The 14213-nt window shown below is 42.2% G+C and overlaps 1 protein-coding gene across 5 annotated transcripts in view; it reads left to right on the forward strand.

The window, feature by feature from the left end:
* bnc2 (basonuclin 2) overlaps window positions 1-13397 on the forward strand; it is a 210839-nt gene extending 197442 nt beyond the window's left edge. For 4 of the 5 annotated variants that reach the window (XM_036137581.1, XM_036137582.1, XM_036137580.1 and 1 more), the window contains one exon: window positions 7550-13397. In XM_036137581.1, the coding sequence (XP_035993474.1) occupies window positions 7550-8366 (817 nt within the window). In that variant the 3' untranslated portion in view covers window positions 8367-13397. Of the gene's footprint in view, window positions 1-4781; window positions 4856-7549 lie in introns of all 5 variants that reach the window. The other variant, XM_036137584.1, reaches the window with a different exon arrangement.
* The last annotated feature ends 816 nt before the right edge of the window (window positions 13398-14213 follow it).

The following is a 14213-nucleotide window of genomic DNA, read 5'->3' on the forward strand; positions in this document are numbered from 1 at the left end:
TTATTGGCACGCCTGGTAAATGTGTGTTGAAGCTCCTAAAATTGGTCACCGTTGAGATGCACGTTCTCTTGTCTTTCCCATTTAGAAGAGTGTCTGAAACAATTGTCCAGTGTCATATTAATACCCCAGTATGATAAATTAATTAATAATCATTTAATAAAACGTTTTTCAGTAATTGCAAAAAATGCTTAATTTTCATTTATTTTATGTGTTTTTGGGGAAAGCAATAATTCCTTAAAAGGAAATACGTCTTATTTCTTTCCCAACTAGATAAATGTAGCCAAATGAAAGGTTGGATTTTTTTATATCTTACGGATTATAGTACTGCAATATGAGACAAATTAGTTTTAAGAGCTTTTCTTCATCTTCACCAGGAGTGCCAATGAGCATCAACAGTACGGTAGGTTAATGTTAAAGGACTTAACTTTAAAAAGTCCCAAAATGAGAGAAATATATTCTGAGCAACAGATCAGCCAAAGTCAAAATAAAACTTTGTAGAACTATTGATAGGACTACTTTAAAACATTATACCAAACGTTAGACAAAAAATAAAGAAATAAATGTGTCTCAAGATTTTTGCACAGTGGCTCTTTATCTCAAGAAACTAAGTTTAACTCTCGTTTCCTTGCAGACTTTTCTGGATAAGCTAACACTTTCACATCTGTTAGTTAATAAGAAATTAAGAAGGTACTCTGGTCTTCTGAACTCTTACTTGACACAGAGCAGATGTCCCTGAGTGCGATGCAGACGAACACACACACACACACACACACACACACACACACACATTTATAAATACACTCCAGGCTTCCAGCTGCAGCGTGTTGTTTACCTGCCCTCGCCGCCTCACCTTTGCACGGTGAAATCAAGGCGCATACATTAACATTGACAGCGGTTTGTCAAACCGCTGCATTTATTAGCGCGTTAAGAGGTGATGCGAGCCGTACTCACCTGGGCTCGTTAGCACGTATCCGTCCCCCACACGCCTGTCTGTGCAATATATATGTTTGGTGTCACGACACATGCTAGGGTCCATGCTCAGAGCACGCTCCATAAAATGTTATAAACGTGTTATACCTTAAGCTTAATCCCTCTGCAAGACAACGCTACTTATTTTTTTCTCTATGACAGACGAAAGGGTTCCTACTGTCTTTTTCTTTAGTGTCTCGCATCATTTGCAGTCCTTCTATTTTTCCACCCCAGTCCTTTTTTTTTCAGCTTCCATTTTTATTTTATTTTTTTTGTGTCAGTGTGGATGTGCATCTGTTTCTAAAACTAGCCGTTCAATGGCGGCACCTAAAACAGAGCTGGTTGTTGTGGGTGAGAGGCGAGCAGGAGGAGCGGAGCCGAACGCAGCCGAGCCGTCAGCAGCTTAGCGTGGCACGCACTGCCTCACCGTGGTGCATCGCCACCAGTAACACCGCTAGCGCCGCTCATTTCTCCAGCCAGCGCCTCCGTTACGACCAGCCTCCACAACCACGGTCGCCTCTTTCACGATGAAACGGCATTGATTTTTTTCCCCCCCTCTCTCTGTTAATGTTTGAACTGTAAAATAGTCAGATAATACATCAACGGCAGAACAGTGCATTTATTGGGGACCTTAGCAACCGTTTATTTGGTTTTGTGCCTTTTAATTCCTTCATGTTTCAACATGATATCATAAAAACAACTAAGCCTCAAAACAATAACCAGAACAGTGTTTAAAATCTAATGTCTTCAAGGTGCAGAAAGTGCATTTGGGTGCAGGGAGCAGCTGAAAGATTACAGAAAGCTTGAACATGTTTGTCAGTGTGAATGCGCAAAGACAGTTTATCTCAATTTATTAACACACATCTGTAAGAGGAACGAACCAAAATGATGATAATGATGCCGGGACATGAGTTTGCGCCGCAGGTTCAAACAGGGAACAAGCCAGCAGGAAAAAAAAAAGCGGAGCAACAGCCGAGCTGGAGAAATCCCGAGGCTTTGAGACGAGTCGATACACGAGCTGTGCTCTCATCAGATCTGTCCCCGGATAATCCTTTAATGACATAATGTGCATCTGAGTGCAATGAAAGCAATAAAATGGGAATATCATTTAGCTGTTTTCATGAGAGTATCTCCACTGATAAGATTGAGAAACTACGTGTACGGGTTTATTTGCACAAACTACTGTTTGAATGTTGATTTCTTGTAAATTTAATGAGCTCAACTATCTTTTTTTCCCCCCGTTTTAGTCAGATGTTTTTGCAAACCGCGATAGCAGGGACACTTGATTAGCAAGTCTATCTAGTAGCTCAAAAAGAGGTAACGCTTAGTTTCTATCTCAGCTGAATAATATTTGACACAGAAAACGCATAAGAGAGGAATAAAATCACCGTTTTGATAATTTTTCAAAACTGAATAACACGATACTTGATGCTCACGTGTTAGCAGGGACGGCCTTTCCACAGCCGGTTGATCCTTAGGCCGAGTGGGGAGATTAATGTGTAAATACACAAAAAGTGCAGCGTGGAAAACCAGAGCGGAGGGCAGCAGACGATGAAACCGAGCCGAAAACACTGAATTAGATTATCTCGGAACCACCTTACCGCTCGGCTCTGTTGATAAATAAACAGCAGATTTCACACGTAGAAACATCTGTGCACGCTGAACAACACTCACCCACAAAAGGATCATTTAATGTGCCCTTCAGCAAGCTCGTAACGTGAGGGTGGTTTTACTCCCCCCCCCGGCTGTATGAAAATGCATGGTTGCATGTTTACTTTAGGGGTCAACTGTGTTCTACGCTGTGGATTTCTCCGTACTTTAAAGGCGTTACTATCTCAGATCTCTTACCCTTCACCTATAAAAGTTGAACCTGTGTCTGTGGCGCTGCGGTGAGCAGGTGTCCTCCCTCGTCCGCATTCCCACGACGCAGCCGTGCGCAGCCCGCGGTCCCGGCAGGGGCCGCTGCAAATGGAGAGAGTGAAGGTTAATTATGTTGGAAAGTCTCTCTCCCGCCTCTCTCCTCCTTCTTCTTTCCGTCTTCCCTCTTTCCCGCCGGTCCCCTCACGGCATGTGGGCCTGGCTCCTCAGCCGTACCGTCAGCTCTGAAGCTCGTGTCTTTTAAACAAAGGGCACGCCGCTCATAGAGAGAATATGTTAGCAAAAAGCCACTCAGAATGCCTGCTGAACAAAAAAGAAGTCAAACTCTTGCATCCCTCTATCGCTGCTGGCTTAACTGATTAATTCTAAAGAGAATAAAGAACACATCCTAGCGCTAGGAGAAGAAAACATATAGAAGCCCATGCACACATAGCTTGTTTTATGCATTTTTAATGCTTAATTTAATTTGAAGTCTATGCTGTTTGGGAAGTTTAAACAATGCAGAGCAGATACAGCGGCAGCAGAGTGATAAATGTGGGTAAAATCCATGTCCTCCCACTCACCTAAAAGCTCATAACGGGCCCCCAACGACAGGGAAGACAAAGGACCGGCGGTGTCAGTTCGATACCTCACGGTGCTCCATCTCATTTACACATTAGGAGCCATTTAGACAATATAAGCACATTTAGGTATGTATCCGTGCACATTCACACTGACGCAGAAACAAGGGCAAGGGGCATCAGATGAACCTAAAGATGATTAACGGCGACTGGGACAGGCGCGCTCTGGCTCTGCCTCCTCTGCACAGCCGAAACGGGCTCTCCGGAGGCCTCCCCCGTCTTTTGGGCGAAGATGAGACTGTCAAATTGGTTTGCCAGCCACATTACTGGCCAGCAGGGAGGTACTGGAGAGGGAGGGGGGGGGGGGTGTCGAAGATGAAGCGTACTGAGGAGGAGTGATGGAGGCGGAGGCACTGGTGGGGAGGGGGGGGAAATGGGGCCGAGAATCTAAATCTGATAAATGAAGAGAAGAGGGCATAATGTCCTGAGCGTGTGGACTCAGCTCACTTATTCTGATTGTTAAAGACAATGAGTGTCTGACTACGCACAAGTTGAATCGTGTTCATTAGGATCACCACAAGCCGCTCTCTTTCTCCTTTTGAATTTTGTGAAGCTAAATAGTTATCGAACAATCTCAAAATATTTCAATTCCATAAATCTTGTTAAGTCTATTCATTTAATTTCACTTGAAGAAGCTAAAACCAGGACGGTTGCAATTGTGATCCCCCCCCACCCTTCATTTAATTAATATGATTTACGTAACAATGACCATTTTGTCTGTCTGAAAAGGATTTTTTTTTTAGCTATTCTGCTTGATATGTAGCCTATTTGACTTTAATAAATTAATTTAGAGCTTATTAGCAGTGAGAAGGTGTTGTTGTTTTTAGACATGGAGATGTGTTGCAAAGGACCTGCCTACCTGAGCATCATTACAGCAAACCCAACGAAAACATTTCTGCCTCGCCCTCATTACTCAAGCCTGATGTGTTTCTGCAGAAACCGACCATTTTTGCATTCACTTTACAATTTTTCCAGCGCTTGAGCCCAGCTAGAAACACTCACAGCGACGTTTTACTGGCATGCAGTGGGAAAATAATGACTTAATCGCTGCATCTATAAGTTATCGCCACATGCTTCTTAGTCCTACATTAACAGATAAAGCACGACATTTGAAAGGAAGAATATTGTCATTTTTTTTTACTAAAGCAATCAGACACACGTACCGACAAACGCACACATGCAGCGACAGCCACGGCCGATCAATTGGCCACGCTCCCCTCTCCACAATGCTGACGATGCTCGAGTGGACGGGCTCCTGGTTGCTTGGCTCACAGAAAAGGGTCCCTGAAATGAATGTATTTTTACCTCTTGCAGGACAATGTCGGATAGGGAAGTAAATAATTAAAGGAAAGGGACCCTTTTTGACTGCATCAACCCTGCCACTGCTGGTAAGCTCTACAATCCATTGTGACTCCATTTTTGCCCATCCTGCCGAGGATGATCTTATTCTTTTCTTTTTTTATTTATATTTTGTTGTGTTTTACACGTATGTGCCCTCCCTGCATGGAAACCCTTCACATTAAAGGCGCCGAGTGTTTGCACATTTTTTGCTGAGAGGAACAGGCCTTCTGTATATTGACTGTTTAAGTTTCCTTTCTGTGTTATGCAGTTTTTATTGTGACGTGTGTAACGTGCCCCCAGCTTTATTTTAAAGTTCTCTTGGCAGCTGTGAAATTGGAGATAAAAATAATAATAATAATTAAAAAAATAGATCCTGAAGCTTGTCCCACCCCACACTTTCTAGCATGGCTTTGTGTGTTAGCACATATGTCACTAATTGTGCCCTGGCTTCAGCATGGTTTGTTGCTGCCTTCCTTTGATCACATGGAGAACATTATGTGATACAGTTTGCCTTGTGTTTTGTTTTTGTTTTTTGGGGGGCGAAAAAAAGCCCATCTTAATTAATTCCAGGGCAACGTGAAGACATGTTCATCGAGGTGCTCAATTAAGCCGCCTCTAACAGTGAACCGATGCTATAATGCTGTCAGGGCCTTGTGCTAATATGCTATCCAGTTCCCCTCGATTATCACATTACCACTGCTCAAATCAATTGATAAACTCCCATTCAATATGGTGGACTATTTAATTGAGTCAGAGTCTATTGGATTTGAGGGCTGTGCAGAGTAGACATGCTGACAGTGGTAAACATTAGCAGGATGCTCTGTCTCACCGTTAGTGCACTTTCTCCATGGCCTCTACGACAATAATTGTAGTTATAGTAATACTAGAACAGAGGAATTAACCTTGGCAAACGTGAATTAAGCTGCTATACTGCTCAAATATGTTTAGTCTTCCCTCGTTTAATTATGTTAATTTCCAATTAGTCAAACCGTCTTGTAATCTTTTTACGTTTTCCTAAGAGTTTGTGAAGGTTTTAATGTGGTGTTTTCGGACTGTGGTGCCTTTCTGTCGTGGGTCTGGGTATTTCCAGCCTTTCAGTCACTCATAAACCACTGTTGTGCTGCCATGTAACAAAAACCTTAGCAAAAACAAACAAAAACACTATTTTAAAACCGGATCTTTAGGCCGTTTGTTACCAGCGGACTTTGGTTGAAACTAGAGATGCATGGATCTGGGTTTTGTGGATGATTTTTGATCACTAAGGATTCCAATTAAAAACAGACAGTCAATATTTGTTAAATGAAGTGACGATGGGATATCACATGTGAGAGAGAAGTCACTGTAAAACAGGATTTTACTGATTTAGAAAAAGGGGAAAATGAGAATTAATGTGCATAGGTTCCTATATTAGCAGCTAGCGCGGTTAGCATTAGTTCCTTTGAAAACCAGCTCCCTGTTTCTTATTCTCTACAGAACATAAAGCGTCAGCCTAGCTGTGAGGTTTGTAAAAGGCCTGCAACATTTCCAGATTCTTTCATAAAAATATGTTCTGCCCTCTTGTTCTCTGCTGAAGTTTCAGTAGCCCGGATGAAAACCCGGCCACCTAAAAGTATTCCAACCTTCCACATGTAGCTACATTACAGACTTACTCTTAAACCAGATAACTGTTTTCTTAAAAAGAAAATAATCCATGCAAAATATCCCAAGGTGGCAATGTGAAATCCATTTTTTTACATGTATAAAAATATAAGCATTGACATATATTTACATTAGTATTCACATCCATGTCTGAACATTTTGTTTAAGCACATTTAGCAGCAGTAACAGCCTTTGAGTGTTGCTGGTAGACAGAGATTTCTTGGTCTTTCCAGGGCTTTGTAATTGGATTTAAATCCAGGCTCTCGCTGAGGTACTCAATGATGTTCACAGACTTCTCCTGAATTACTCCTTTGTTATCTTGGCTGTGTGTTTCTGGGTCATTGGAAGACGAACTGTCTCCTCAGTCTTAGGTCCAGAGCACTTTGGAGGTGCTTTTCTTGGAGAATGTCTCTAAATTTGGTTACTATTATCTTACCCTCTACACAGACTGGTCAAATTCATGCAACAAAAACATCTACTGGATGTTGGAAGGAAATCCACTTCCCCAATTACGCAGTTTGTTGCCAAATCTAGGGAGGGCCGTGGTGCTTCCAAACTTCTTCCATGTCCAAGTAATGGAGACTGCAGAGCTTTTTGGGAGGCTTTATCTGGTCTTGGTGAAGTCAGCTGCATACGAATCTGGTTCCTCTGTGCATCTCTAGTTGATTCTACAACAAGTTATCAGCCGTCAGCTGATAACTTGGAAAACAGTAGATGATGAACTGAAGGATGTCTCAGGTGTTTCCTGGATCATAGATGTGCAAATTCGGAGGCAACCGGACTTTCGTTCAGTTCTTTCTGATAATGTTTCGACACCTTTCCAGGAGTCTTCGTCGAAGAATTCATAGAGTCCTGGATAGGTGTGGATAGGTGTCGAAAGAATTTACTTGCAGAAGTTTGCAAGCCCACCAGAGAATGTCTGATCAAGACAAATCTAACAGATCACAAAAGTCCGGGCACCTTGGAATTAATGTAAAAATCTATGACATCTCAAAACCTTTGCACAGTACCAAATTTTAAAAAATGGCTGTTTTTATCTAAGTTTTATTTGCTTGAAGCAGGAAGCCTTTTGATTTCTAACTGTGACCATCTCTTCACCTCAGGCACAGCTCGAACATCAACCTGCACCGCAAACTGCTGACCAAAGAGCTGGACGACATTGTCCTCGACCCTCAACTCACGCCACTGCCCAAGGACCTGCGAGCCGAGTTTCTGGCCAAGCTCTACGCCGGGCATCACATGGGTTTGGACCCGATGGCCAGGATGGGTTTCCGGGGCGCCGGCCTCGGACTCCCTGGTCTGAACCATAAAACCCTCTCCCACATGAGCAACGATTACCCCCGTCATCCTTTAAACCATGACCTTAGAAACCATCACACCAACGGCCTGTTCCGGGGCCAGCCGGACGACTACATGGTGCTGGACTTGAGCACCACCTCCAGTGTTCAGTCCAGCAGCAGCATCCACTCCTCACACGAGTCAGAAGACGGCAGCGACGAAGGCATCCTACTGGATGACCTAGAAGAGGAGGGAGAAGAGGATGAGGAGGATGGCAACAGCGAGGGAGAGGACCTCTCGCGGCGCGTGGCGAGGCGACCTGAAGGGGGACATCAGGATGAGACTGGAGAACTCAAAGAAGGACACGATGAGGGGCTGGACTCTACCTCATCTCCATTCCTTCTGTCGTCCACAGGGGGCAGTAATGGCAGCAGCGGTGGGATCCTCTGTAACATCTGCCACAAAGTATACAGCAACAAAGGGACCCTGCGTGTTCACTACAAGACTGTGCACCTGCGCGAGATGCACAAGTGCAAAATCCCCGGCTGCAACATGGTTTTCAGCTCTGTGCGCAGCCGCAACCGACACTCTCAGAACCCCAACCTCCATAAAAACATGCCCTTCTCTAAGGTTTTAGACTAAACCATGACTTCTCGCCCCTCCTGTCTCCTCTCTTCCTTTCTCATCCTTATTCCTCCTCCATCGAACACATGGCTGAACGCCCGTATGCCTCCTGCCCCGTCCTTTGGAAGTCACTGCAAGACATTACTATCTCCATGTATAAAATGATTGACTCTAGATGAAGTTTATCATTGTGTCTTTTGACTTTTCCTTCTTTGGAAGAACAGGATGATGCCAATAGGCGTGGAGTTTGCTTTGTAACAAAACTCCAGCAGATTTTACTCATTAGCCCCTCCATCTTTTTTTCCTCTCTTCTACTCTCTTTGTGTTTTACGTCCACGTCCAAAGAATCTGTTCAAACTCTTCATTTGTGACTTTGCCTGCGGAAACAATAGTACTGAAAAAAAAAGAGAAAAAACTTCTTGTTGTATTTGTGTGACGATAACTTTTAAATGGACCCCTTACAAAAGCATGACAGCTCCATTTGTAAATAACGTCCCAAGAGGCTTTTTTGGTGTAAGAGTTGTGTTGATGGTTGTTTGCTTCCTTTTCCTCTCTTTATTGGGTTTATGTTACAGTACAGTACGATACTTCCATCTATAGGCAAGAAAGAGGTAGCATCCTTAAAGCGTGACTCATTTATGTTAGTTTTTGACTGATTCATGGGGGGAAAAAAACAAGAAAATCATGTGAATTTTTTAACTGGTGTTAGATATTCAGAGGTTGCTGGCATGCTTTATTTTAGGCTTTTACACTGATATCATTCTCCGTATTTTATGTTGTTTTTTTTTTCTTTTCTGTTTTTGCTTCAGTAAACCGATTCAGTTTTTTTGCACTTTGCATCTATACAAGGGGGACGTGTAATATTATTATGAGGATTTCTGCAATGGTAAATTTGGGTGATTAGGGGTCCACGGTGGCTTCGATGCTGAGGGAAGCAATAGTACCTTCAAACGCTTTCTTTTTGCATGCGCTCAGTTTCAAAGCCTCTAAAAGAAGCCTCAATCATTTCCTAATTCCTTACAACATACTCAAAGAAAATCCAGATCTCCTTCAATTAGAATCTATGCCCTAAGAACAAAGAAAGCGAATGGGATGAGTCGGTATCTTTTTGAGAAATACGTAAATTGTGTTTTTCTGTTGTCAGAAAAGGGATCTTAGAAAATATGAACGCCCCACAGGTTTAAAAAGAGAGAAATATTTTCTACAACTGTGACCAAAATGCATGGGTTTGCTTAAGAAAAGCCTTTACAGCAAGACATCGTCTTTAAATCATGCAGCATTTATTCAAACAATGCACTTGAGTCTTAAAACATTAACTGTGATTTTCAGCAGCAGCTTTCCGCTGCTGAGCCCCATCTTCACATTTATTCTTTAAAGGTTTTTGCAATTTTTTCCTTTTCTTTTTTGGTTGCAAAGAGTCATTCACGGTACACGTATGTTTATTAATTGAAGAAAGTAGCCAAGGGAACGAGTATTTATTAGTGGGTGTTGTATCTTCACCAAAATGTTCTTCTCCAGTAAAAGGAATATTTTTGTAGAAAGACCAAAAAAACCCAAAATGGACTCATACGACTGTATTACTCTGCAAGGAGATCTACTCTTACTGGACTGGTGCTACATGCAGCGGGGGGGGGGGGGGGATACATGCAGTGGTGTGCTGTACAGTATTAACAACACCTTACATCCATAACAGTGTTAAATTCCACCTCTTTCACACTTCAGCCATGCTGCTGCGCAGGCGTGACCCATTCTAGGGTTTTAAGACTCCACCTATAGGACACATGTGGTCTTCCTGAGCCCTCTTTTCTCTGAGATAAAGTGGAGCTGAGGTTGATGGAAAGGTTGCGGAGGTGGAAGGCTGACTAGGGAGGAAAGGATGACAGCAGCGATCATTAAAAATGTGCTGCTTCCCTGTTACCTGGAGGCATCCCGCCATTCCAGCTTCTTCTGTCTAATAACTCACTTGTCACTTTGTTACACTGCCAGACATCAAGGTTGCTGACGAGTCTGTGACACTGACAGAAGGAGAAAAGCTGGGGAAGGGAGTGTGCTCCAAACAATTTAATTTGACTCAGTCAGTTCAGTTGAATTCGGTTCATCTCTTCATTTTCTGTGTGCCTATTCTCCTTCAGGGTCGGTAGTAATTTATATCAGTTCCTTCCCCTTTTTTTCCCCCCTACCTCTTTGTCTGTCAGAGCAGTCATTTAACAACCGTCGTACCCATTTCTTCATCCTGCTACTCACTTACCACCTCCACACGCCGCAATGCAAATCCTACAGGGACACACGCTAATAGTGTATGCTTAAGTTCACCGTACGGCCATGGCATAGCAAAAAGGGATGGGTAATTGCCTGTTTATCCCAAGTGAAGGGAAAATTGAGTACAGGAACCCCTGCCTTCTCCCAGGAGTGAGCTTCAGTGAGGCGCTCGCTGCCTCATTCACTCATCGAATCCCTCCGGCCTTTGCTCCGGCAGAAATAAAAAAAAAAAGTGCTTCTGCAGGAACCCCGCTGACAGCTGTCTCTCCCGCACAGAAGCATCCAGAGTGGCACACACACAGAGAAATAACTGTCCCGACATGGTATGCTAACCTGTGGTCAGAGGAAACACAAATTTTCATGTCATTTTTTTTTCAGTAATATTTTGTCACATACGGAAAATTAAGAATTCCTTGATTTTTTTAAAATAAAATGTCAAATCATAAATCGTGTGGCCTGAAATCAGTATAGATTAGCCCAGTCCAGGTTTAATTTCAAGTATTTTAGACATTATCAAATGTCCTCCCTGTTCCTGTGGAATACCTCTTTGATTTTGGAAGCTAACCGTAGCTGCTAACAATGCTAACGTTAGCTGCTAATGTTAGCGTCGTTAGCAGCTAACGGTTAGCCAGGCACAGTAGTGCTTCCAAAGTGTTCGACTCTTGTCTCTCACCGCTTCATGTGTTTAAAAATAACCAAAATACTGCCTCACAGTTTAAAGGTCATGGTGTATGGATTAGTTATACTTTAAAACCAAGTGTTGACCACCACCCTAACGACTAGTCTGATAACTTAAGAAGGCAGCCCAGGAGCTACTTCCTCTATTACTTTAAAATAAAAGTGTCCAACTTAAAGACACACCTTAAAAAGTCTAGTCTGGTTAAAAGATCAAGGCAGATAGTGTATTGCCTGCCACTTAATTCTCCTAACATCTTTATTTTTGTCTAAATCCAAATTAGCTGGGACAAGCTAAAAGGCAGCGCACAACTCCCCTGTTATTTTCTGCCAAACAACCCACGTCTGCAGCGTCAGGTCGGCGGCCGATGCTCCACTTCTTGACGCCCGTTCTGTCCAGACCCGTTGATGCTTCTGATGAAACATGGGATCAAGTCCAGTGTCACGTCCCGTCTCATCGCTCGTCAATGGGATGCGTTAAATGCGCTAGGCGTCTAACGCAAGCTAACCGTATAGAAGGGCACCCGATCCGTGTCCCCCTTTAGAGGATCCTGTTCCAAAGCTGGCTTCTACAGTCTTAAAAATACTCAGTTCTAACAAATGTCACCGCACTTTATGCAAATACTGTTTTTAACCTTGTGTGTGATAGTGGAACACGTAAAGGGTTTTTGATCAGAGCAGCTGCCTGAAATAAAAGTAACGTAATGCAACAAACAAAAATGCTATATTCTCTATCCCTTGGATGCAAGACCCAAATGAGGTAATTCTGTTCTTGCAGCCCTGGCTTGGTTCTTGCAGCTTGTTCTTGACCCTTCATTTGGGCAGAACCTTTTCTCATGTGGTGTCTGACAACTCTTACATACAAATGGTGTAGTAGAAGGGACCTATGAGGGTGTTCCAAGAGTTCTGCTCTTTGGTACTTGTGAATTATGAAATGTCCCGGCCAGAGGGAACTTTGTTCTTCAAGCAAAAGAACAAATTTCTTTGTTTTGTGGGGTATAACCTTTACTTTGAACCCAAAACGTTGTACGTGTTCCCTTCTTAGTAGTTTTGGCTTAGGTGGGAGCAGGAAAGCAAGCGCCACTCCAGCAGCTTCTGCTTAATGCCCTGCTGAAGACTCCGCCTCCGTTCTCCCACACACCTCTGAGAAATAACCACTGGCTTCCCTTTCTTCCAAACTTTTTGTTTCCTAACCTGACACATTCTGCTAGCTGGTGACCGTCCCTTTCACTTAGAGCGCTTTGCCGGCCCAAACCACTGGAGTGAACCTTAAATATTTGATCAGCTCAGCGTCAGCCATCAATTATTCCACAATTCCTCACCGCACATGCAGGGAGGCGGGGATGGCGAACGGATAAAAAAAGGCCGACCTGACGATTGCTGTCCATTTTCTCCATGTCGCAGATGGACCGAGAACGATAATAGGGGAGAGGATGATGGGCGGCACGGCATGCAGTTAATGTAGCTCCTGGAACAAAGTGAGGCGAAATGCAGATAAAAGAAAAATAAATATTCCCTCATTAATTCAAACTGGAACCTGTGAGAAAAATACTGTAAATCAAGAACATGTTTTACATGGAATTTTCAAATATTTCCTTTACAGTCTTAAAGTATAAATAGTTCAAAGAGCTGGTGAAATTAGATTATTTTTGTTCACTTGTGTTTTTTGAGTATCCAATGCATTAGTGTCTGTGTTTAAAAAAAAAAAAGCCCGTGTTACAGCACTCGACAGCGTTGCATGGCTTCATAGTCGCACTGCAAAAGACGAGCAAAAAAAGAAAGCAAAGGATGCTGCATCACTTTGCCGTTAAATAGGTGACTTTGGAAGCTTCATTGATGCTGTATGTTACCTAAAGAGGTGTTTCCCGTGAGCAGAAAGAAAGAAAGAAAAAAGTGATTCTTTTCAAGAGACTTTTTTTCTTTATTTTTAGCCTTTCTTGTATTTGTTTCTGTATCATAACTGTTTATGTTTTTTTTTTGTTTTTTTTTTTGCATAAAATGCATAAGGGTTTTGGGATGTAAATGGAATTTTATTCATATTTTGTCCAAATACCTCTTGTAATTTGTATCAGAATTCTTGTACAATTTTTATATTAAAGATTTATCAGTCACTGGCATTTTGTCATGTTTGTGTTTGTAATTCACAGAAATGTATCTCTCAATTTATATTTAATCAGACGCTGTTATTTCAGGGCTCTTTAATTGCTCTCTGATTTAAAGAAAAATCCATAGGGAAAAAGCTATCTTGACCAATTAGTGGACGATTAGATTAATAGAGTTATTAAAATGTGTTGGGCCATGATATCAGGTTAATAAATTAGTACCTGAAGGAGGTAAAATCCCTTTGATCATAGTGTGAAATCAAATTAAAAGGGGACTGGTGTCAGAATAAAGCAAGAATGAAAAGAAACCTACTTTTTCTCCAGTAGGACAAAACATCTTAATATTAACAGAAACAAAAGATGAAGATAACATAATTTATTTATCAAAGGATAATGTCATCTTTTTGAACTCAAATTCAATAAAAATAATTAATTCGAAAGGGGAATAAGAATTTACAGACTAACGTGAGTTGAGCAGGAATTTGATGTTTCTCCAGAAAAGACATCAGGTCTGTCCAACCTGTGAAAATAAAGGAGTGACATGAAGCTTATTCGTCTGATATTACCAATTACAATCTAGTCACTGATTAGCTGATCAACTGATTTTAGAAACTGTGTTTCCAGCCCAACTTTAGACAATTTTTATTATTACTTTGTTTCCTTTACATATACTTGGACTGTCAGTTCAGATTTCAGCCCTGAATGTAAAAGAAGCTAAACACACCATGCAGGATCTGGGGGCTTTCTTCTCCATGGAGCCCCACTTTTAAAAATCTGTCACTTACTCCTGCCCAAACCCCACAAATATGTGTCAATTTAACTCAAATGT

This window comes from Fundulus heteroclitus, chromosome 5, assembly GCF_011125445.2.
Source record: "Fundulus heteroclitus isolate FHET01 chromosome 5, MU-UCD_Fhet_4.1, whole genome shotgun sequence".
Taxonomy (NCBI): domain Eukaryota; kingdom Metazoa; phylum Chordata; class Actinopteri; order Cyprinodontiformes; family Fundulidae; genus Fundulus; species Fundulus heteroclitus.